The sequence below is a fragment of the Ambystoma mexicanum genome, chromosome 1p (assembly GCF_040938575.1).
Source record: "Ambystoma mexicanum isolate Mex_15411 chromosome 1p, UKY_AmexF1_1, whole genome shotgun sequence".
Lineage (NCBI taxonomy): Eukaryota > Metazoa > Chordata > Amphibia > Caudata > Ambystomatidae > Ambystoma > Ambystoma mexicanum.
Window position 1 is genome coordinate 268492914 of NC_090921.1, and position 23888 is coordinate 268516801.

Genomic DNA, 23888 nt, shown 5'->3' on the forward strand with positions numbered 1-23888 from the left:
GCAGCTCCTCCTCGCAATACCACAGGCCCGGCAGCGTCGTCTCGCCTCCCTCTTCGAGCAGAGTGCGGTGCGGGGGGAGGTGCGCCAGCCAGGCCCGAGCTGTTTTTCGGTGTTCTGGGGCCGCTTTAAGTCTTTGGATCACGACCCTCCGCTTGGCTCAGAGTTCAGCCAGAAAAATATCACAATTTGGAGGCAGGCTCGCACCTGCTTTGCACAATTTCTCCTCTTAGAGCTCAGGGTTAGGTCGGAGCGTGGAACTCGGGCAGCCATCTTGCCTCCGCCCCCTGGTGGCATCTGCCTAAATGATTTTGAAGCCATTTGATAATGGCTTTTAGGTAAGCTCAGACCCCACCATCACGAGTGTACCATTTCGGCTCCTCACCATAAAAGGGTCTGGTCCATGTGATCTGCTTTGAGTGGATCAGCTTCTCATAGAATAGAGGTGTAACCAAAATGCGTTTATGCATGCCTGAATATTGCCTTTGCTGCTGCAGTGGCCATGTGTATTGGAGCCGCAACAATGGCATTACCTACATTTTGGGGCTACAGATTAAATATGAGTGGTAGTGTTTTACTTCTTTCTTTTGGATGTTTGGAAGTAAAAGGATTTTTCAGAAAGTAATACGTTTGCCCATTGGAGTAATGTTGGACAAGTAAAAATACATTTTAATTTTAACACAAGTAGTTTTTATAACACTATTTTTGCAAAGTAATCATAAATTAGATTGTATTTTGAGGGGGAATAGGATTTTATTAAAGATCAACAAGTGTAACAAAATAACATGGCGTGACAGTATCAAGACAGTGCAAGTGATTGATCTGGTTTCCATTTTACCCCCCTCACCCCCCCCTTCGTTCTCCCCTTACCCCCCTTAGCACATAGCAATCTACCAAGAACAACAGCAGGTAGTAAGACATTCAGTGCAGGACATGTTACGCTTGACCATTGACCTACAGCTACGATCGCTCATTGGGAGACCAGACCGCATGAGATGGCTTGGCATGTCATGAGACATGCCACAAAGTAGGGCCTAACCGTGTGGGATTTTAGGGAGTTGTTTTGTTCAGATCCCAATATTCCAGAAAGGGAAGCCACAGTGTTTCTATGTGTGCGTTAGATTCCATTAATGCAGCTGTGAGGCTCTCCATGTTGCATACCTTTCGCAATCATTCTTTATTTTTTTTTGTTGGCAGGATGCTACCTTTCCATCTTATAGTTAAACAAACCCGAGTTACTAGGAGTACATTTATGGGCAGATAGGTGAAGGACCAAATATTAATCTTCAACCCGCTCGACCCCAAACGGGACCAGGAGAGGAGATGCTACACTTCCAATTGCCTGTCATGAATCCAGCGCAGGATTTCCTTCCAGTAAGTTTAGACATTGGGGCAATCCCACCATTGGTGCCAGTAGTTGCTAATCTGTGCACATTCCTGCCAACAATACAGGCTCATTCCTGGGTACATCTTTTCCAACTGCTCGGGGTGGGGCGGGGGGTAAGGTGCCATTGTATGAGTAGCCTGCTGTTGTGCATTTTATATTGGACCAATATCGTGGGGCTCCAGACAGCTCTATATATTGTGATCCATCTTAATCCCCTGACCATCCCATGTCTGTCTCCCACTTGGCTTGCTTGTGTGGAGTTGGTAAATGCCCCCTATGCAATAAGGTGCTATAAAGTTTTGCCACTAACCCTTTTGAGCCCATGTATGTGTTAAGTATGCTCTCAAATGGGGTAAGAGGCCTCTCGGGATGCGTGTTCCATCTAGGGTCAGTGAGTGCACCTTTTAATTGCAGGTGTAGCATTGGGTGTATCTGCTGGCCTTGCTGAGTACTTTGTAGTTCCTCCTTGGTCAGAAAGGCCCCCACCTTTACAAATTTGTCCCACCCTGACTAAGCCCTGTTCATTTTGCGGTAGGAAGCTAATAGTGTCTATTATGAGATCGCTTATATGAGGTGCCCAGATACTACTTTTTTTTTAACTTTATTTATATTTCCACATTTATTTATATTTGCACATACATTTATACCATTCGATTTAATTAAGCATAAATACATATACAGGTCAATTCTGTTCAGTGTTCAGGTTTTAGTGGTCTGCCAGTTCCGTCAGATATTGTTTATATCGGGACCAAATGTTTCTGGGTCTACAGGGGCCCAGATACAACTTAAGGGGAGGGCCAAGTGGTGACACCACTCATGTCCGGTTTCCTTTTTTTGCTATTCCAGTAATGATCAAAGTGTGAAGCGCGACCTTCCCCGCTGCCGTCGCCCCATACCACCAGATGATGTAGTTTTATAGTTCCTGTGCCCCCCTGAGTGTTGTATCTCCTAAACTTTCTTGTACCCTTTTGCGTCCTCTCTTGGGCCAGGGGCCTATTGGTTTCCTTGGTGGTTCCGAGGACACCAGAAGTTCTTCCCTTTCGACTCTGCCTGCTCCTGCTGTTAAGCCTTGTAGCACAATGTTTGCTTCTTCAGCCGAGACCACTCTGTTTTCCTCGTTCTCATGCTCCAAGGAGAGCACAAAGGGGAAGGCCCACCTGTAGCGAATATTCTGTACGCCTAGCCATGAGGTTAGCGGACGGCAGTCTCTTCTTTTGGTGAGGGTAGATGCTGACAGGTCTCGAAAAATTCTAACCCGCGATCCCTCAAAGTCGATGTGGGTTAGCTCTCTCGCCCACTGTACAATTTCGATTTTGTGTCTGTAGTGGTGGAATTTGGCTAGGTCGGATCTCTGGCCATTTGAGGGCCCTCCCGCCCATTGCACTCGCTCAAATTCCAGGTCTGGTGTTAGGGAGAGGGAAAAAGAGAATTTACTAGGGCTTTCACTTGTCTCTCTAGGCTCGATGCTCTAGGCTCGATGGCGTTTCATTCATCGGCCTTGAATACGTATGTTGGATCGCCTCTCCCTGTTCTCCAGGTCAACAACCTTAGCTGCCAAATCTGCATTCCTTGGCTCAAGGTCCTGAAATCGACCCTCTGTTTTCATCTCAACGAGGTCCGTTGAGAGTTGGTAATTTTCAAGGGCTTCCACCTTCAATTTTGTGGACCCTGTCTTGGAGGGCATTTACTGTGGTTGTCATGCTGCTCTTCAATTATCTTATTTTGTCTAGGAGCAGACAGACATCTGCTTTTGTGGGGGCCTTCTGGTCCGCCCTGGGTATGGTAGGTGGATCCGGTGGGGGCTGTGACGCCATGGTTAAGCTTTTGTGGTGGAACTCTTGGAGCTTGTGCGCTGTTGCGGGGTTTAGTTTTCTTGGCATGTAGCCCCGGCTGAACCCGAAATCCTTTTAGGGCGGACGCTTGTGTTGATGGGCTTCGCTGGGTTTCTTTTGCCTGTTGTCTGAGGAGGCAGAGGGAAGCTATGCCGCAAATTAATAGCGTTCCGGGGAGTATCCGCAGATCTGGCTTGTCTATAGGGAGTGAGGCTCGTGACGCTCCCAGGGGGGGTGTGCCTGTGCTTAGTCCCTTGTCTGCTGCCTCCCTTACTTTGGGGAGCTCCCAATCCGTGCTCACTGATGACTAGGGAGCGTGGCAACAGCACTGCTATGTTTGCCCTTGCACTCCTGTGCTGCCTTATCTGTCCTGCTTGAATCACGTGTTGCAGGGTTCCACCATGTATGTCTAGATCGGATGGTCCCACTCTTGCATGCTACACCCTAAACCGGGGTTGGGCCTGATTTGCTAGCATTTCCCTTTGTATTGCTTGTGCCACAAGTTTTGTCCCCCTTGCTAGGTTCAGGCTGCCGGTTGCTTCTACCCCCGCAGTCTGCTGCAGCTAGGATTTGCTATGGGGGGGGTGGAGCTAAAGGATCTTGCATGCCACGTGAGTCTGGGTTGGCCTCACCCTTTTCCATCCGCCTGCCCGGTCGGACGTTACTCTTTTCCCCTGCTCATTGCTTCGAGGCTGGGTGGTGAGATGCTTGCGCCTCCCCCTGGCGCCATTGGCCCCCACCTGCTGTGCTCAACTCGCTTCCTGCAGCACGCTCTTATTTGTATTTGTTTTATATAGCGCCTTAATCCAAGGCTCTTTACAATGAACAAAATATACAATATACAATAAACCTGGAACAGTAGAAGCAATAACGGTAAACATGAGTCAAACCAGAAAATCTGCATGTAGAACAATTTACATATAAGAAAGAGGAGGAGGAGGAGGAGGAGGAGGAGGAGGGGAGAGGGGGGAGGGGGGAGGGGGGAGAAAGAATAGTGAGTAGGTGAGTAGTTAGGAAGAAGGGAGATTTAGAAGAGAAGGGGGAAGTTAAGAGAACGGTACAAGAAAGAGGGAAAAAGGGTGAATGGGGGAAGGGGATCAGGGAGGGGAATGAAAAAGAAGAGATTTCAGTGAGGGTAGGGAGTTCCAGTGTAAGGGGGCAAGGAGGTGAAAGGATCGGAAACGAGAAGAGGCACAAGGGGGTGGGGGAACTGAAAGTAAGAAGAGATCGGTAGAACGAAGGTGGTGAGAGGGGGTGTAAAATGAGAGGAGAGGTAAGGAGGAGCAAGAATCATGAAGAGATTTAAAGACCAGACAAAGGAGGTGAAATTTAAGTTGGGAATGGAAAGAAAGCCATCCTAACTGAGAAAGTGAGTTGGAAATGGTGTCATGAGGAGAGAGAAGACAGAGAGTGCAGGTGGCAGAGTAATAAAGGGATTTGAGGGGGGCAAGGTGGGAAGCGGGAAGACCAAAGAAGTGAGAAGAATAATAGAAAAGACGAGAAAATATGAGGGAGGAGATTAAAAGTTTGGTAGCATGGAAGGTGAGAGAGGAACGAACTTTACGGATGTTAAAGAGATTATAGCGACATGCCTGAGAGGCGAGGGAGATATGATGAGTAAAGGAGTGGGAAATTGAATAGAAGGAGGGGGAGAGGAAGAGAAAGTGTGTTAGATGGAAAGAACAAGACTTAAGTCTTGTCAGTGTTAAGAGAGAGCTAGTGAGATGACATCCAATTTTTAATGGCAGTAAGACAGGAAGAGACATTGAGATGTAAGTCAGAGGTGAAGGAAGAACCGAGACTGAGAAAAGGAGTCTGCTGTGGGCGCACTTTAAAATTTTTATTTATTTTCTTTTGTCCTCTGAAACTCACTAACGAATGGACTGATCTTGTGCTCGGGGTCTTCCTCGCAGGGACTTGGAGCTGTGCCCGTCCCTCCACTTGCTGTACTAGACCCTCCCCGGCCGGGCTGGCTGTTCCCCTTCGCCTGTACTGTGTCCTGCAGGCACTCGGAGGAGCCATCTGCACACCTCTCGCCTTCGTTTCCCTCCTCTGTCTCCAGTGCGCGTTGGGCGTCTGGCTGGGTTAATTTTCACCGCTTTTCCCCCTGGGAAAATACGCACTTGGTACCGGCTACTCCCAAGTACAATTTTTTTTTTTCTTTTCATGTTTGTTTATTTGGACCTAGGTTGGACCTTCTTACCAGTTTTACATTATGCCCAGTTGCCACATTATTATTATATTTATTGAGCGCAGACCTAGCTTCGAGAAGCAACGGAGCGCTTTGCAGAGGTATACAACAGTACAGCTGCATAATGGAGCACTCTTCAGAGGTAACATCAGACCAGATGTACAGTGGGGATACAGTGGGGTACGCGATAAAGTGGGGCACCGAGGAGAGGGAGTATCAGCTATACTGGGAGGAGAGGGGCAGGCAGTGTGTAGAGTCCGGTGGAGCGAGGGGCGATGTTATGGCCTATCTGGTGACTTGGAGAGATTCCTTGAATCGGTGGGGTCGAGTTCTTTGCTGAATTATAGGAGTGTGGGAGCGAGTCTCTGCTGCTGATGTGGAGGAGTTTCTGTAGTCTTGGGGCGTAGGCAGAGAAGGCTTGTTTTCTGATCCTTTCCTTTTTGCAGCAGCATATTTAAAGTCTGCACGTCCCCAAATAATTTCTGGTTTGCTGCAGACCTGCCAAGCCCATTACCAGTTTGCATTTATTTCCAGTTCTCATCTCAATTTAGTGGTTCGTTGCCAGTTTCTGTAATGTCCAGTTTCTTCATCATGGCATACTTTTGCACACCATTCCTAGCTTACATTAAACCTGCTTTGCACACAACTTCCAATTCCTATTACACTTCACATCATGGCTGGTTTATGTTGGGTTCACATGATCATTGCCCTTCTTTAATAGTCGTCACCCAGAAGGTTTTAGCTTTATTTCTGGTGCCGAAAAGAATGGCAGCCAGTAAGTCCCATGGTGGTGTACAGTTTGCATGGACAGGAAGACTGTAAAGACTGGAGGGGGGTGGGGGAGGGATGGTCTGTACATCAGCTCTCTCTGTGGTAGAGGAGAGGCACAGAGTAACCCAGCCAAGATTCTGTATTATTGGTACGTGGTCGAGCAATGAAGGCCTAGCTTCTCAAGAGGTAATGCACGCTGGTTCTTAAGTACAGTGTAGTCCCCAAGCCCCCACAAAGGAATGTCTGCACACTGTATTAGTTAAAACAGTCTTTATATAATTCATATTCAAGGTTATGTACAATATCACGATCACTCACTTTTTACTCGGTTATCTGTAATGGCAAATCTATACAGTTCTACGTGGTACCACAATTACTATTCGATCTCTTTAAAGTGCATCAACTGTACGGTTAAATGTCACACAAATCAGTTCGTAAAGGAATCCAACAATAGATTTGAGGAAAGCAGTGGGTTAGAACAATAGGCAGAATACTGGCCCTGCTACCTAGACACAGCTCTGTGTGGAGATACCCCTCACCTGGGCAACCTGTAAAGTAAAGATCTAGCACAAGCCCAGTCCATATATTGTTCACAAGAGACTTTCCAATAGTTCTGCAACCCCAAAGTACCTGCCGTTGTAGCGTACCTTGTCGGGGAATCGACGCCCTTCTTGAGTTTAGTTTATTATTTATATGGCGCGCCATACCCTGGGGCATCAGGGCGCAAACAGACAAGGATATGCTCAACTTAGTTAAATGTACATGATAAGTAGAAAAATACAGACATAAACAATGTTACAATGGGCGGGTATGTACAAGGTAGGGGTTAAGGAACAGTGAGGTAACAGTGTGCATGTTTCCTGCATAGTCATAAGGTTATAATATACAGTTATGTACAGTGTGACATATCGGGTCATCAGTGTCAGAATGATATGCTGCGCGCGGAGCTTCAAACGCATAGCGAATACGCTCCAGGAGCAGAGAGTGGGTGTCACGGGAGGTGCATCTAAGGGTTATGCAGGTTAGAGTAGTTGGATGTCCTTAGCTCTCAGCCACCTGGTTAGGTTCTGTCTGAAATTATCGAAGGGCTGTGGTTCTCTGATGTCATGGGGGGAGGGAGTTCCATAACTATGCAGCTTTGACTGGGAAGCTATGGCCTCATATAGTGGAGAGTTTGAAGCGCGGAACTTGTAAGCAGTTTGTGTTAGCAGTTCTTGTTGGCCTGGATGAGGTTCTTTTACATAACCTGTCCATGAGGTAGGGTGGTGCTTTATTAATGAGGCATTTGTGGGTGAGGGAGGCGATCTTAAGTTGAATTTTATCAAACGTGGAAAGCCATTTGTGTTCTCTTCTTATAGAGGATATATGCTCCTTTCTGTTAATCTTGAGTGCTGCTCTCAAGGCATTGTTCTGGAGGACTTGGATTTTGTGAATGGTCTGTTTATTTGCCCCAATGTAGAGTCTGTTGCAATAATCCAATTTGGATAGTAAAAGGTCTCTGGCAAGTGCAATGCAGCTATCTGTGGAGAGGAATTGTTTACTAGCTCTGATAAGTTTGCATGTGGCTTGAGAGTTAACTTGTTTGGCAAAGTTCATGGTGGCGTCTAGGTAGAATCCTAGGGTTTTTACTTCGTTAGCTACTTTTATGTTGTTCCCATCAGTAATGAAGTTGGCATAATCAGGGCTGAGTTTGGATAGATATGTTGGGGTGCCTAGGATGATAAGCTTGGTTTTATCATCGTTCAGGCATAGGCCGTGGGTGGCCATCCATGCCTGAACAATGCTATAGATTCTGTTAACTAGAGCCAGATCCTTGGCTTAGACTCCTGAGAGCGGGAGGAGGATCTGGGTATCGTCTGCGTAGTTGGTGTAGGCGATACCCAGATGATCCATTTCGTCAAAGAGGGGCTTCGTGAAGACATTGTAGAGGGTGGGTGACACACAGGATCCTTGTGGTACACCGCAGGTTATAGGGATCGGATCTTCTGAGGCAGATGGAGCAAAGACTCTCATAGTCCGGTTACTCAGAAATGACTTGATCCATGTTATAGCCTCTTTTGAAAAATGGGCTGCAGAGTCAAGGTGGCTACGTAAGACTGTATGGTCAACTAAGTCAAATGCCGCTGATAGGTCCAGAAGGAGGAGTAGGGCTGCTTAGCCATTATCTCTACATTCGTCTATTTGGGCCTTAAGATCTATTAGCGCTGTCTCAGTCTCGTGTTGCGGGCAGAATCCAGATTGGCGGTTTCCGATTAAGTGGTTGGATTCTAGGAAGTTTTGTATTTGCAAGTAGGCCACTTTGTCTAGAATTTTTAGAAGAAAGGGCACAGTCGTGATGGGCCTGAAGTTTGTGGGAATGGCAGGGTCGATGGTTTGTTTCTTTAAGAGTGGCAGTACCCAGGACTCTTTTAGGTTGTTTGGTACTGTGCCTGTGGTAAAGGAGGAGTTGATGAGTTTGGTTATAAATGGCGATGTTCTCTCGCAGCATCCTTGATAAAGTTGTGCTGGGCATTGGTCACCTTTACAGTTGGACGGTTTAAGTCCCAGAATGACCTTTTCTACCTCAATGGTCGATACCTTGGAGAAGCAAAAACAGACTTTTTGATTAGGCTGTGGTGGTAGCGCTAAACTCTGCGGGATGTGAGGCGTTAGAGATGCCTTCTTGAGAGCAATTTTAGTTTGTAAATTAGCTACTTTATTTGTTAAGGCAAGTTGTATACTAGAGCACTATTTTTTGTCCTTGGTGCAGTTTTCTTGAGGCACAATGGGAGTTTCCAATTCTTTCAGAATGCTGAACAATTCTCTGACGCTTCATTTCGTTTGAGATATTCTGGTATTATACGTTTTTTGTTTGGCTAGTAGTATTTCTTTCTTGTATAGGACGGAGGCTCTGGAGAGGTTGAGTTTGTTTTCGACTGATGGGGAGAGTCTCCAAATGGTTTCAAGTTTTCTTTTAGTCAGCCTGAGATTTTTTAGATGAGGCGTGAACCATGAGTTCAGGTGTTTTTTGGTTTGCTGTTTCTTAGTTTGAGCGGAGCTATGTGGTCGAGGGCTGAGTTCATAGCTTCATTATACTGTTCAACTAACACATTAGGGTCTGTAATGTCTGGGAGTGAGTTCAGTTTAGGTATTATGACGGGCATCAAATTATCCGCTGTCATGAGTTTTTTGTTCTTCGTGGGCAAGGGTGCGGCAAGTGAGGACTGGGCAGTAGCAGGGTTAGACGTCACTGTGAATAAAAGCAGGTGGTGGTCAGTCCAAATCCGAGATACGGACTCTGGGATATTTACTTCGCAGTTATGTTCCGCTATCCAATCAAGGATACGACCTTTGTTGTGGGTGGGTGTGGGTCCTCCCTTTAAGGCAGGAGTCGGATCGTCGAACGTCCGACAGAGAACAGGGTGAGCTACGACGGTGAAGTGGCAGCTTTTTTCCTAGCGGTGCTCGTCGACTGTGAAGTGTAAACGTCCTGCAAGGAAGAGGCGTGCGGGGCACCTCGATGTCGATGGTTTTGGATCGCAAAGAGTTCGAAGAACTATGGCCCAGCAAGGGCGTTGGAGTCGGTGTCTGTGGTCTTTCGGTGGCCGGAAACCCACTGGCAGATGCGCCTCGGCACGTCAACGACCTGGCCTTCTCCGGCGGTATAAGGCGAGCCGCGGTGCGGACGAGCACGTCCGTGAATCGAATGTTCTTAGGCTACGGGAGCATGACGACTCCGGTAGGCAACTGAGATCATCGACGGTGGCGGACAACAATCCGGGCGCTTCTCTTAGGGATTCCGCGGCAGTCCCCGTCTCTGGTTGGCAGCCTGTCGTAGGTCTGTCTACCAGGGAGCTTTGGCAAAGATCAGCTGGTGCACGATGGTCCTTTTGTAGCTCGGGAAGAGGACACCTTACCAGGTCCTCTGGGTCAGTCCTTGGAGACACAGCAGCTTTCATATTGAAGAAGAAGAGCAACAGCAATTCTTCTCTTCCAGCAGGGCTTGGAGGTTAAGCTTCGGTTTTATTCCAGTACTCTTCGTAGTGGACTTCAGCTTCTGAACACGAATTCTAGCAGTGAGAGGCCCCCAGATATACTAGTTGATCCCCCATTCATTCTGCTGGGTCACACTCGGGCAACCAATCGGTCAGAAGGGCATTCATTCATGCAGGCAGGCAGCCAATCGGGTGCATAGTGCATTCAGGCCATTCACTTCTCTCCATCCACAACACAGAATGCGTGTTCGTCACACAATCCATTCACCCAGGTCCCACCCACAGGTGTACCCACAACACAGTCGTTGTGAAGGCTCCAGCCAGTCTGGTCGGCACTTTCCCATACTACCATATATGGAACTTCGACCCAACAGCCAGTCAGGGGGAAGGGACAGAGTCAGGGCTTCCCGGGACTTCGGGAAGATCAAGGTAACGGGCGATGGAAGGCAAGAGGCCACGGGGGACATCTTGTCTCCATCAGGAATCTACCGATAACAATGACAGGGCCTAGGCATGCCAAAATGGAGGACGCTCAAGGCAGCAGTCAATTCAGCACAGAGCTGCCACCAGCCCGTACCCTGCTCTGTGGGCCACAGGTGCCCAAAACCATACACTAGGGGCACAGGGTTGTACCCCCTCCCCCCATGGGTGCCATAAGGTTATCCCATGGGTCTGTTCACCAAAAGCGAGAGTTGCACCGCCAGGAGTCCTACATGAACTCCTGCACGGAAAACACGACAGAACACACGATAAAAAGCAGTAAAGGACAAGGAAATGGAGGCCCTGTCCCTCCGATGCATTTCCAGCATCACAAAGGCCACAGGGGGAAAGGGAGGGGGTTGTTTGGCATCCTGACCCACATCCATCCAGCAGCAGAGGAGCTGTCACAGAGGCCATGCCCCCTCCACACCTTTTTAATCTCTCCACCACCCCCCCAACCCTCCACAGCGACCCTGAGCAGCATGTACACACAAACGGTGCCCCTGAAGCTATATGAAAGACTGGTGCCTCATGCGGTTATTATCGTGGGGTAGGGAAGGACTGAGGGCTGCAATGGCACCATTCCAACCAGCAAGGATTTAAACAGCGACAAGCCCACCGCAATTGGTGTTTGCCCCATTGTCACACGTATTGGCTTGCCGGATATCTGGGGATTAGAGGGTGGCAATGGAGTAGCTGCAACCACCATGGTTCACGATGCACTGGTGCACAAGTGGCTTCTAACCAGCCCGTCCACCATCTCCCTTTGTAACTTCCTCAGCCAGTCTTGCTATGGTCACAAGCTACTTGGTGCCCATGCATGCCGTAGAGTTGGCGATTGCGGCCCAGATTTGAGGTTTATGCTATCAGTCTAACCTCTAAGCTGTCCATGGGGATAGGAGAGCAATCCAGCAAAATCCCAAGGAGGGGCCTAACGGCTCCAAAGGGAAAGGGCATTAAGACCTTAACCCCATGGGGATCCAAGATAAATGTGTACCCTTTTGCACTACACTTGGACTTAAATGGGCTCCCATTTCCAATGGACCTAATGGAATTTGACGGTCTGGAGGTCAAACGGCAACCTGACCATGACATTGTTTCTGCAATTAGTTTTCTCTCAGTAGGTCTTGACCAAAACAAGGAGGTGGCTAATTGCCCTTGGAATAGTCAATTGCTGAGCTCCCATTACCTACTACATTATCCATCCATCCAACCAACCAACCAACCAACCAGCATACTGTTCCCCTAGCTGCAAAGGGAGCACCCACAACTTGGGGATGCAACTGTAGTGGTGTTGTTTCAGAACTTGGGGATGTGTAGAGGTTACTGCTTGATCTCATAAAATGCCCAGGGGCAAGGGGGTTCATTGTGCTAACCAACCATCTGGGGTGATAGCCCACTGCAATTTGGACGCTCCCACAAGTACTACAAAACTGAGTATACCAGGGTTGGGGCCCATTTGCATGAGTGGAGAAACCACTGGCTCTGATGGGGCCATGATTACCCAACTAATCCCAGTTGTCTTGTGCAGACTCTTAAGTTTATTGACTTAAGATGTGCAATTGCTTAAGCAGCCCACATCCAGGGCGGCAGATCAGGCATCTAGAACCAACACATAAAATGGCAAACCAACTCATAGGGTTGGCTATGTAGCACCAAATCATGTCACAATTGATGCCTGCCCTAGGGCCCTCGGAGTACAGTTTGTGCAACGCCCAAAGAGGATTAGGTATACTTGCACCTGATCCCCAAACTGTTTCTGCAACCAGGTAGAATCTAGGGAGGCATTGATAAAGTAATCCTTGCACTGGCTCGGCACCATATGCGGTTGCCTATTTGTATCTCGGGAGGTCATTTTAAATTTCACTAGACTGCATTAACATGGGGACAGCGACCATGACTTCACCCGGGTAGACCTTCAGGACCAGAGAATAGCCAACGGTATCCTTGGCATTAACATGAAAAGCTCCCCAATACCAAATAGCACAATCCTAATCAGTCCCCAATCCGGGGCAAATGCATTACCACTGCTGAAAAAGTCCATGGGGGGGGGGGGGGAGGAATTGCAGTTGGACAGGGGTACATGGAATGCAACAGACTGCTCTAGGATGCCCAGTGGTGAGATGCCAGGGTTACTGTAGCTGTGACACCATATGATGGACGGATGTATTGATTGTGATTTATTTTGTAATCTTTATCAGTTTGTTAGTATGTACTTTCACAGCCTTATGACCGTATAACGTATCAATAGACACTGCCAGGCTCGACACTCCATAGTCGGCCTGTTTGCAAGCAGATCGGTCTATGTTGGGACCTGACATAATTCCCCACCCATCCGTTGGAACATTTCTATGGCACACGCATTACTTGTTGTACTATCAGGACAATAACCCACTTTGTTTTGGGCCTATTGTAGGACCAGTGACCATGTTTGCTCTGTTTATAGCTCTAGTGAAATTACTAAAGCTGATTGGGTTTTGCAGTGCTGTGATTTGCAAAGTTGTAAGCACCAGCACAATTGCTGTCTTTGTAATGGCACAAAGTGGATGATTGCATCTGCATTGCTAATTATAATCCCAGCACACTGGCTGAATGTAAGTTATTTTATCCTTTATACAATCGCAACATTTGCACACGCGTTACCACTGGAATTAACACGTGGTCATTTCACTAAAATTAACACTTGAATTGTACTTGTGAAAAAAATATCTAATCTGTGGTAATTGTGCTGAGACTACAGCTGGTAATTCTAGCTGACAACAAAAGGAGCTCTGTGATGGCTGGAAGGTCAGACCACTGTTTTCCATCCTGCCATCCAATTGAAGAAATCAAATGCAAATTGGGCCTGATCCCACCCCCAAATGTGCCAGTCCAGCTTGAACTGCTATGTCACAAGGTTGTGTGCTGAGATACCAGAAAAACACCACACTGATGACACACAATGAGTTGGTAACGTGTATGGCTTTGCTTGTCATCTCGTGCACAAGGGATGTCACCTAATCGTTAGGGCTGGACTGCGCTTTTTGAGTTGGTGCCAAGCATGACTTGCAAATGCCCTTTCCCTCTTCTGTAATGACGCAGCAGGCTGGAAAACAATGGTGTGTAGGGAACACAGTAGATGTCAGGGGTTGGAAGTAAGAGACAGACACAGTGGTTGCATGCTTTGGTGTATAATCCTTTATTTAACGTATAAGAGGTTGGAAAATGCATATCTTTCTCTATGACTAAAAGTAATTTGCCTACCTCGAAACAATAAACTAAAGGGTTGGTCTGGATGTCAATAAATAGATGTCCACAGTCCTGTCCAAACAACCTATTTCCTGCCCTTACAGTATGAACTTGACATAAGGTGAGCAGTGAATCGCTTCACAGTTACTTAATAGAACAAAAAAAGTGCACAAAGTACATTTCAACTTGGATTTGCCTTCCATGGCAGGCGGTTTCACATCTGTTTCATATATCTAAATGGTTCACAACACTCGATATTGGGGTGATGACTCCTCCCCTTGCCCCCCTAAACTTTACATGTCCAGAGTAACAAGGGGGACATTCCTCTTCCCCTGGTCCTTACCACTTTAGCATTGGCTAAGAGGATGCCTCCCTCTTAGCTCTCACAAAGTCCTCAATCCACAGCCCTTGTAAACTCTCCTGCCAGGGACTGTCCCTCCTTTCTAAGTGTGTGGGTACCAGGCCTGTGTCTAAATTCCTTCTTTGGCAGACATGGCTCACTTGTTTTCCAAGTACTGCAACTATGAACATTTAGGAGTACGGCTCCTTTCCAGAGAGGATGCAACTTCTGCTTCTTATGTGTCCCCAACCCCTTTCTCGGGTTTGTAATGCAGCACCTTGTTTGGCTGCTACTGTAGACTTCAATGGGTCTTTGGGGGGGACCTCCCTGTCTTCCCGGTCCCCCTCTGTCTTCCCGGTCCCCCTCTGTGTACTTGATCCACAAGATTCCCGGTCCTTGGCAGCTCTGGTAAGCGTCTACGTATTCTCCTGGGTTCTTGGCTCTTCCTTCGGCAGCTTCCCCAGTTGCTCTCTTCCAGTGAGGAAGTCTCCTGGTTCCCTCAGTCCCTTGTAGACTGCAGCTGGAGGGAGAGGGAGAGGGTTGGAGCAAGGGAGGGGGAGATCCTCTTCTCTCTGTATGTTCGTGGGCCACAGCCTCTTCTGGTTCTCTGCTCCTCCAGGGAAGGATTGAACACACTTCCTGGTTCTCTACCTCTGTTTCTATTGGGAGGCAACCAATGGGAACCGGGCAACCACTAAAATGTTTAAAGTGGTTCCTGGAGGTAATCTGTGTTTCGAATAGATTATGTCCTCCAACGTATTCCACATCTTTGAGGGCAACCTGCGTCAATGGCATCTGGTTGATGTCCCTTGAAGGCCTCCGTCGAAAATGTCGATTACCGATCCGCATTGCATTTGTTTGTGGTGCTTGGGTGGGAATCACGACACCGATGACTGTTCCAAATGCCAGTCGCTAACTGCTAAGGCCATGCAGTAGCGTAAGGGAAAGCTTCAGGTTGGTAGGGGTTCGAAACCCAGTAAGCCCCGTAAATCCAAAGAAAAGTTCAAGGGTATGTTCACTGACGACTCGAGTGGTGACTCTCCGCGTTGGAAGGAGACGCCGGTGTCTCGGTGTGGTCCCTCCCCAACCCCATTCGTCCTCCTAGTCTCGGCATTCTCGGAAGTGCTGTCACCGGTCGCCTTCCCTGTCCTCCTCCGAGGATGGCGCCGCGAGGAAAGTGGCTTGTCCAACTAAGTCCTCGACCCCGGAGGCAGCCCTTTAGGGAGTAGATGTTGGCGATTTTCAATTGCAGGCACAGTTCCATCCATGCCTTCTGACGAAGCCGGCAAGGAAGAGTATCGATCCATGGCTCGCACACCTTCGGGCTCGGGTCCTCGGCGCGATCCTCATCGGGAACCTTCGAGGTCCCTTTCGGACAAGGCTCAGGATGGTCGAAAGAGACATGCTTTCAGGTCTCGGTCCTCGTCCCCAGCGAGACCGCATAAACCTTCTAAGGGCTCGAGATTCGTCATCAACTCCATCGGATATGGACGTCGAAGCTTTGTCTTTGTATCAGCCCTTGGCGGTGTTGGCGCCCTTGCCAACACCGAAGCCATCGACGCTGTTGGGGCCTTTTGGCTGAAATGTACCGTCGGAGAACCCTGCTACTGTGTATCCTCCCAGGAAAGCTACTTCTAAGTCTGTGAGGCCTGTGATCCTCTTCTGTCCCGAGGCAAGGCTTTTACCTCCCGCTGGATGACCTCTATGAAGAGGAAGAGAGGTCCGACTTCGATATGGACCATGTTGAGCCTGATGTGTCTCCTGTCTTTTCTGGAGGCAGTCAGTTGGAAGGGTTGAGGCAAACTTCATGATGCCAGTGGTTTGGACGCTTCTCCGGAAGTAGAATTTGGCAGGCCTGGGGCTCATGCTGAGTCATCCTACAGGAGGCTCATAACTAGAGTATCTGGGCTGGTCCAGTCCTCCTGAAGCTTTTGTGCAGGATGGTCTCAGACATCTTGGATCAAGGTCCGTCCTCTGACCCGGAGTTGCAGAAAAGGGCAGCGGCTGCTTGGCAGTCACCGGAATCTCTTCCGGCCATTAACAAATCGTTAACCAAGAAATACCGCCCTTCCAGTAGCGACCCCAGCTACCTTTTCATCTCACCCCACTCCCAAGAGTTTGGTGGTTCAGGCAGCTACGGCCACCTTGAGGCAGGCGGCGTACCCTACCATCCCTCCTAATAGGGACAACAAACGCTTCGGCGGTTGGGCACGCAAGGTGTTTTCTACGGTGAGTATGGCGTTGAAGTCGGCCAACTCCACTTGTGGCTTGGCAAGATTTTCACACACACTGTGGAATTGAGTTTCTCTTGCGGCGGAGCATATTCCCGAAGGGGAAGAAAGGGATGGACTCCTTGTGCAGGATGGCAAGGAGGCCATGTGTGAATCCCTTCTGTTGGGTTTGGACTCTGCTGACAGTGTTAGCCGGTCATGGCTGCGAGCACCATTGTACGCAGATTTGCGAGGTTGCAGAAGTTGGGTTTTGCCCCGGATGTGCAAGCCCGTCTTTTGAACATGCTCTTTCATGGCGTGCATTTGTTTGGCAGCAAGGCTGACGAGAGCCTTGAGAGGTTGCAGACCTCACAAGCTGTGGCAAAATCTTTAAGCGCAGCTGTGAGTCAACCTCTGCCTTTTCGTCCTAGGGGACGGCTGTGGGGGGGGGGGAGGTTCTTTTTGTTACTACTCCTTTGGTAGAACAAGAGGAGCCGCCAGTCAAAGGGGTCAGCATAAAAAGACCGCTGCCACAGCCGCTCCAAAATATTCATGAAGCCATGTCCCATGGTTTGCCGGTTGGGGGCAGACAGTCTCTGCATCTCGTAGAATGGCGAGCTATTACTTCGGATGCGTGGGTTCTGGATACCATAGCCCACGGCTACTGCCTTCCCTTCCTAAAACTGCCTCAAGACAATCCACCGGGGAATATCTGTTTGAAGCTTCCAGATATGCTCCTTATGCAGGAAATCTTGACCCTGCTAGAGAAAGGCACTATAGAACTGGTGCCTGTAGCGTAGAGGAACTAGGGATGGTATTCCCCATATCTTTAGATTCCAAAGAAAGACAGGGGTTTGAGACCCATCCTGGACTTGCGTTGGTTGAACAAACGTCTCCGGAAGGACAAGTTCAATATGGTCACTCTTTCTCAAGTCCTCCAGGCCCTTCAACTTCAGGATTGGTTGGTGTCTCTGGACCGACAGGATGCTTACTTTCATGTGCCAACTCATCCCAAGCACAGAAAGTACCTGAGGTTTGCGGCTGGCGACTCACACTTTCAGTTTCGGGTCCTGCCATTCAGATTGACCTCCGCCCGAGGGTCTTCACCAAGCTACTGGTGGTGGTGGTGGCAGCGTATCTCAGGCAAGCGGGGGGATTCACGTCTACCCCTACCTGGACGACTGGCTGATCTGTGCGCGTTCTCCCGAGCAAGCACTCAGTCTCGCCTGACTCCACATTAACCCGTTAGAGCTGAGGGCCTTCAGGCTGGCCCTGAAGCTTTTCTGCTGTCTGTGCGGGGGAAGAGTGTCCAAATCATGATGGACAACACAGTGGCCATGCATTACCTCAACAAAAAAGGGAGGGGATAGGGTCACTCCCGTTGTGCAGAGAGGCAGTGCAGCTCTGGTTCAGGGCAATCCAGCAGGGAATTTCACTCTCGGCAGTTCATCTGGCCGGAGAGGACAATGCGGCGGCGGACGCTCTGAGCAGGCAGTGCGTGATCTCGCACGAGTGGGAGTTGGGTCAGGAAGTCCTTCTGGAGATCTTCACCCTTTGGGGAACCCCACAAGTGGATCTCTTCGCCACCAGTGCCAACCGGAAGTGCAAGAGATTTTGCTCAAGGGAATTTCCTCCGAGAGGAGCCTTAGGAGACGCATTCGTAGTAGATTGGTCATTCCCACCGTTGTACGCGGTTCCTCTAGTCCCCGTCATTCCTCAAGTGTTCAGGAGGTTCGGGAGGTTCGGATCCCACATGGTCCTCATTGCTCCGGATTGGGCCAGGAGAGTGTGGTACCTGGACCTTCTCGAAATGTCATCTGCCCTCCATGCCATCTTCCCTACCGAGAGGATTCTCTGGCTCTCTTCAAGCGCTCGTCTGAAGAATGTTCTTACTTTTAGATTCCTTATGATTTCTCACTAATGTGTTCCCGTTGTCCCCTTTCCATGTGCCGGTTTGGGCACTGAATTTGGTTTTGGAATTTCTCATGGGTGCTCTGTTTGAACCTTTGCACTCTTGTCCTTTTGAGATTTTCCTTCAAGACGGTATTCTTGGTTGCGGTGACTTCCGCGCGCAGAGTGAGTGAATTGCAGGCCTTTCATCTAAGCCGCCCTTTACTGTGTTCCACAAGGATAGGGTTGTACTGAAGGTACGTCCTTCCTTTCTACCTAAGGTAGTGTCTGAATTTCATTTGATCCAGAAAGTGGTTCTTACTTCTCATCCTGGTAAGGAAGAGGAGCGACTCCATAGGTTGGACCCTAGGAGAGCTTTGAGCTTTTATATTTCTAGGATGCCCAGGGTGAGAGTGGACGATCAACTCTTAGTGGGGTATGCTGGTCACCGATTGGGCCAGGCTGTTACAGAACCAACCTTGTCCAGGTGGATTATCCTCACCATTACTGAATGTTACCGTTTGGCGGGCAAGGACCCTCCTGAAGGGTTGCAAGCTCATTCCACTAGGGGCGTGGTTACTTCCACAGCCCTGCAGGGGTAGTTCCTATAAGGAATATTTGTGATGCAGCTACATGGGCTTCTATCCACATCTTTGTTAAACATTACTCCCTGGATACAATCCATGGTCGAGATATCTCCTTTGGTAAGGCGGTTCTTTATTCTGCCATCTGATTGGATACTCTAAATTCTTTTCGCGCCTCTGTTTTCTGGTAAAGCTTTGGGAGTCTGTCAAAGGTGTGGAATACATTGGAGGACACAATCCATTCGAAGAAGAAGTTACATACCAACTGGTAACGTTCTTACGACTGGATGTTCCTCCAACGTATCCCACATCGCCCTCCCAGCCTGCCCCTCTGGAGAATTTCCTATGCGATTGCAGCTTACGTTTCCGCAAGGCTATGTGCAGTTAAGCAGGCATTGGATATGTGCATGTCACACGTTAAGGAGGAAAAAAACATAAACTGAGGCTACGGGCGCGGGGCGTCCTATTTATAACATCCGGTGACGTCTCCCTCGAAGGAGGCCTTTGAGGGACATTGACCCGACGCCATTGTCGCAGGACGCCCTCTGGCGAAACATTACATGTTAAAGATGTGGAATACGTTGGAGGAACATCCAGTCGAAAGAACGTTACCAGTTGGTAAGTAACTTGTTCTCCTCTGTTCTTCTCCCTCATGTCAGTACCTGCAATGTAACCTTCAAGGAGGCAGGTCACCACCTTCCTCGTGCCAGGACTTTTTAGGGTGATGGCAGTATGACCACGACTCATGGGTCCATTACGGAGGGGGTTTCTAGGGTCACGAAAAGGTGGGGGATATTACTACTTTTTTGGGATATCACCACAACCAGGGGTTCCTCCCCGTTTCGACATGGCGTCTGCACAGAAAATAATGCTGCACTTACGAAGAGCATACCTACAGTCTGCAGCTGACCCGTTATCCAACAGATGTTCCTATGAGGGGTAGTGAGTGAATAACAGATTACTGAGGTGGAAGTCTGGACGAAGGTTTTTTCTTTTCCATAAGTAAAAACGTTTTGACTAGCCCATACTTTCACGACAGGCAACACATTTTAGGAGTAGAAGAGGGGCTCTTGGGAACGCCCTCCCTCATCATTTACTTCCTTCAGGTTGAGCACTGCACTGTGGGCAAACATCTCGAGTCCCCAGAGTTCTGCCAAGCCGAGTAGATATGGTGTCCAATGTGACCATGTCAGTGTCAATGCTATGTTGGCTCATGATACATGTGAAAGTCTGGTGCTTGTCTGCGTCCACATTCCTGGAGGAGCCCATGCAACAACCTACCAGGTTTTCTTTACAGAAGCCATGAGCTACCTGGAGGCGGTACAAGGTTGGTGATGTACAGCTTCCCGTGTACTGAGACAGGAGAACAAGAGCCCAATACAGGCATGACTTCCCATTGTTACTTCTCAGGCAGGCTTTAGAGAGCCCCCTCCTTGCATGGCCCGAGTGCTGCCGACAAGCCCAGTGGCGGGTGATTTGTAAGGCTCACTGGAGCAAGTGCTCTCGTCGTGCACTGTGCTCATACTTGACATTGCAGCCTCTTGCCATTCCACAGAACCACTATCCCCGAATAGTGTAAGGCTCCCCTCTCAAGTCAATAGTGTCCACTCCTGGCATATGTGGTCGTCCATGCAAGTATCCCTGGCACTCCTTACGGTTCTCCTTTTCTCTCCTCTCTTCATAGGTGGCTGCTTCTGGTGTACATGGCTGCCATTCTTGGAAACGTCCTGCTCTTCCCTATTCCTTTTCTTGGGGGGGGCTTCTGACATATGCAGCTAGTGCTCTAACCTCTCTTCTTGTCGTTTCTTCTAGAAACAGTACTGGTTATGCATGAAGTTGGGATTGATAATGTCTTGCAAGCCTTCTCTATGGATCCAACCTGTGTATGATTCCTTGAGGTAGAGTTAGCCATTGTTAATTTCCTTGGTGTACCATGTTTGTTTAAACCTGTGAATGTCCGTAAACCATTTTAAATTGTCCTTCTCCATCCTTGATTACTGCCCTGAAAAGGAACTCCACCCATCACTTCTCTCCATGCAGCGGAGGATCTTTTGAGGGTCTTTTGTTTTTTCCACTTTCCCTATATCTACAACCCTGCCACTCTCTGATAACTCTGCTTCAATCCTGAAAATATGCTGACTGCTTATCCAGTAGTGGTGACACCTACTGGAACTACCAATATTGGTGGGTGCTTCATTTTTGGTGTTTACTCTGAATCTGTGGAATCTGGGAGGAGGTTGCGTACACCCTCGGCCACTTTCATAATGGTCTTCCCTTGTTTCTTCAGCCCCACGATTTTCTGACATTCCTGTCTCCTTTCCAAATATTATCACTGTTGAGATCCACATGATTCCTGTCCTAAAGTGGTTCCTGCCAGCAGGTCTTCAATTGATGGCTGTCTATCGCAGATACCTACCCCAGTGCTTCCTCCAGACAGACTCCCAGACAGACTCTGTGACCTGCTCTTTGGTCATTCCCTCACCAGACCTATGGACCCTTCACATGGTCTCTCCTCCTCTCCCTCTTCCCCTATGTCCTCCTCTCCCCTATCTCCTCCTCTCCCTCTCCGCCTATCTCCTCCTCCCTCTCCCCTCCTCTCCCATTAATGGTGGCACGCGGTGGGAGCTCATTTTGGCCTTCTTCCACTCCTCCAAGACCATTATTAATGGCCCTGTGTTGGTCTAGGAGCCGTCAGCACAATCTCCCCCCATATAACCTTTTAAATTAACAAACAATAGTTTCACCCCATACTCCCCCACTAATCCCCCCCCCCGGATCCGGACGATCGATGGAGAAGCTTCCTTTTAGAGTCCATTGTGTCATTACCGCCTGACAGCAGTTAACCAGGATCATTCCATCAGGGATAACCACCTCATCCGGCATCAGTTCCCATTTACCCCCAAAAAACCTTGCTGATCACCTTGCAGAGAGTAAGTAGCCCATTCCATTAGAACAAAATTCCAAACATTTCCCACCCATTCGTATTTAGTTGGAGGGCCTTTGGCTTTCCAGTTTTGTGCCAACCCCAGCGCCCCTACCATCACCAAGATCACATAAATGTTGCGCTCTGCCCTGGATGGTAGTTCTTGCAGTTGTCCCCCCCGCCCCCACCTCAGTATTGGTGGACCTCTATTGCCCCTTCCCTTCAGACTCAATGCCTCACCTAATGCATCCCCTATTACCTTCCAATATTCCTGGATGTGTGGACATTCCCACCAGGTGTGGTTCCAGGTCCTCACATTTCCGCATTGTCTCCAGCAGAGATTCGACACTAAGGAGTAAAATGTATGCAATTTCTCTGGGGTTAAATGCCATTGCAACATAAATTGTATTCATATTTCTTGGATTTTGTTAACTTTGGTATATTAGCCCACAGCTGCTGCCAGTCGTTTGATTCTATCTCTTGGCCGGTGACCCCCCTCCCAGAGCATCATGTATTTCCTTTTCCCTGGTATCTCCACTTGTGTAATTAAAGTGTAGATTGACCCCACTATATGTTTATCTCCAGAATCAGATGTTCGGTATTTCTCGAAGGGGGTTAAGCGGCGCGTTGCTGCCAGACTGCATGACCCAGTCCCTATCTGTATCTCTCCGACTTTCAGCCCAAAGTCCTCCTTGCATTGGGAGAATGACTTAATTTCTGTTATGCTGAACATGTCCCGAATCTTTAGGCAGCCCCCTTCACGCCATGCCCCCAAGCTCTTTTCCCCATGGCCTGGGTTGAACCTTGGATTATCGGAAATTGGGGTGAATGGTGACGGAAATGTAGTCATTTGGGCCTGCCTTTTCACTTCATCCCAGGAATCGCCTCCCACCGTCATTATCGGGCTGTAGTACATTTATTTTGGCCTGTCTCTTCCACAATACCTCTTCAATGTTTCCCCCTATTTTGCCCAGTCCATTGACCGCCATATTTTCTCCTTATCGTCTTTGAACCAATCCCTCATTGCCCTCATCTGAGCTGCCCTTAAATATGAGGTCAGGTCCGGCTCCCTCCTCCTGCCGCTTATCATCATCATCATCATCCATCATCATCATCGTCGTCGTCACCTGGCTATCCTTGGGTTTTTATTATTCCAAATCGTCCCGTGTGTTTTTGGACTGCTTGAAAAAAATCTGTGAAAGAATTACCTTCTGAAGCACGTTAATCCTACCCAACCAGATAGCTTTTAATGGACCCCAGTCCACCAGCTTGTTTCTGATTGCTTCTAGCAGAGGTGTGTAACTGACCATAGATCGTTCCTCCACCATTTTAGTTAACTTTATATCCAGGTAGGTTATGTATTTCTCTGCCCATTTATATAGAAGGCTGACTTTTAGCCCCTTCTCGGTCTCTCTTGGCATTGTGATGTTCAGTATTTCAGTTTTTGGGGGATTTATTTTTAACCCAACCATCTTCCCTAAGCATTTTGTCTCTTTCCATTGCTTTCAGGGAGCCCTCCGGATCGATCTGAGTCAATAGCATGTCGTCAGCAAAAGTGGCTACCTTGTGGACCCTTCCTCCGAATGTTAATCCCTCTTTCTCCCCATTCAATCTTATTGTTTCCAAGAGTGGCTCCAAGTTAATGGTGTAGAGAAAGGGGGAAAGGGATCATCCCTGTTTCGTACCACTTTGTACCTTAAGGGGTTCAGATAAGTGACCGTTTATTGATAACCATAGCGGTGGATTCTGGTAGATGGCCCTAATCATTGTTAGGAATTTCTCCCCAAAGCCCATTTGCCTCATTGTTATGAACAGGGACCACAATCTATGTAACCATCTCTTCTCAATGTGTATAACTATTTCTCTGTTATTCATGGCTTCTTCGGACCCATATGTAACCAGGGTCCCACGTATGTATTGTCTTCACTCCTGATTGTATTCTATTGCCTTTTCATATTTGTAAAAGCGCCCAGCTACCTCTGGGTTTGGTGCGTGATATAAATATTAAACAAATAACAAATAAAAAAAAAAGATCACTCCACCATGTCAAAGGGCCTTTCCACGTCCAAGGCTACTAAGAT

The 23888-nt window shown here is 48.4% G+C and overlaps 1 protein-coding gene across 2 annotated transcripts in view; it reads left to right on the forward strand.

The window, feature by feature from the left end:
- The window catches only part of ARRB2 (arrestin beta 2), an 893685-nt gene that overhangs the window by 25743 nt on the left and 844054 nt on the right, over window positions 1–23888 (forward strand). Inside the window, exon 2 of one of the 2 annotated variants that reach the window (XM_069646588.1) lies at window positions 20697–20782. The exons of the other annotated variant lie outside the window; for it this stretch is intronic. Coding sequence (XP_069502689.1) covers window positions 20715–20782 — 68 coding nt within the window. The 5' untranslated portion in view covers window positions 20697–20714. The remainder of the gene's footprint in view (window positions 1–20696; window positions 20783–23888) is intronic. 2 annotated transcript variants of the gene reach the window in all.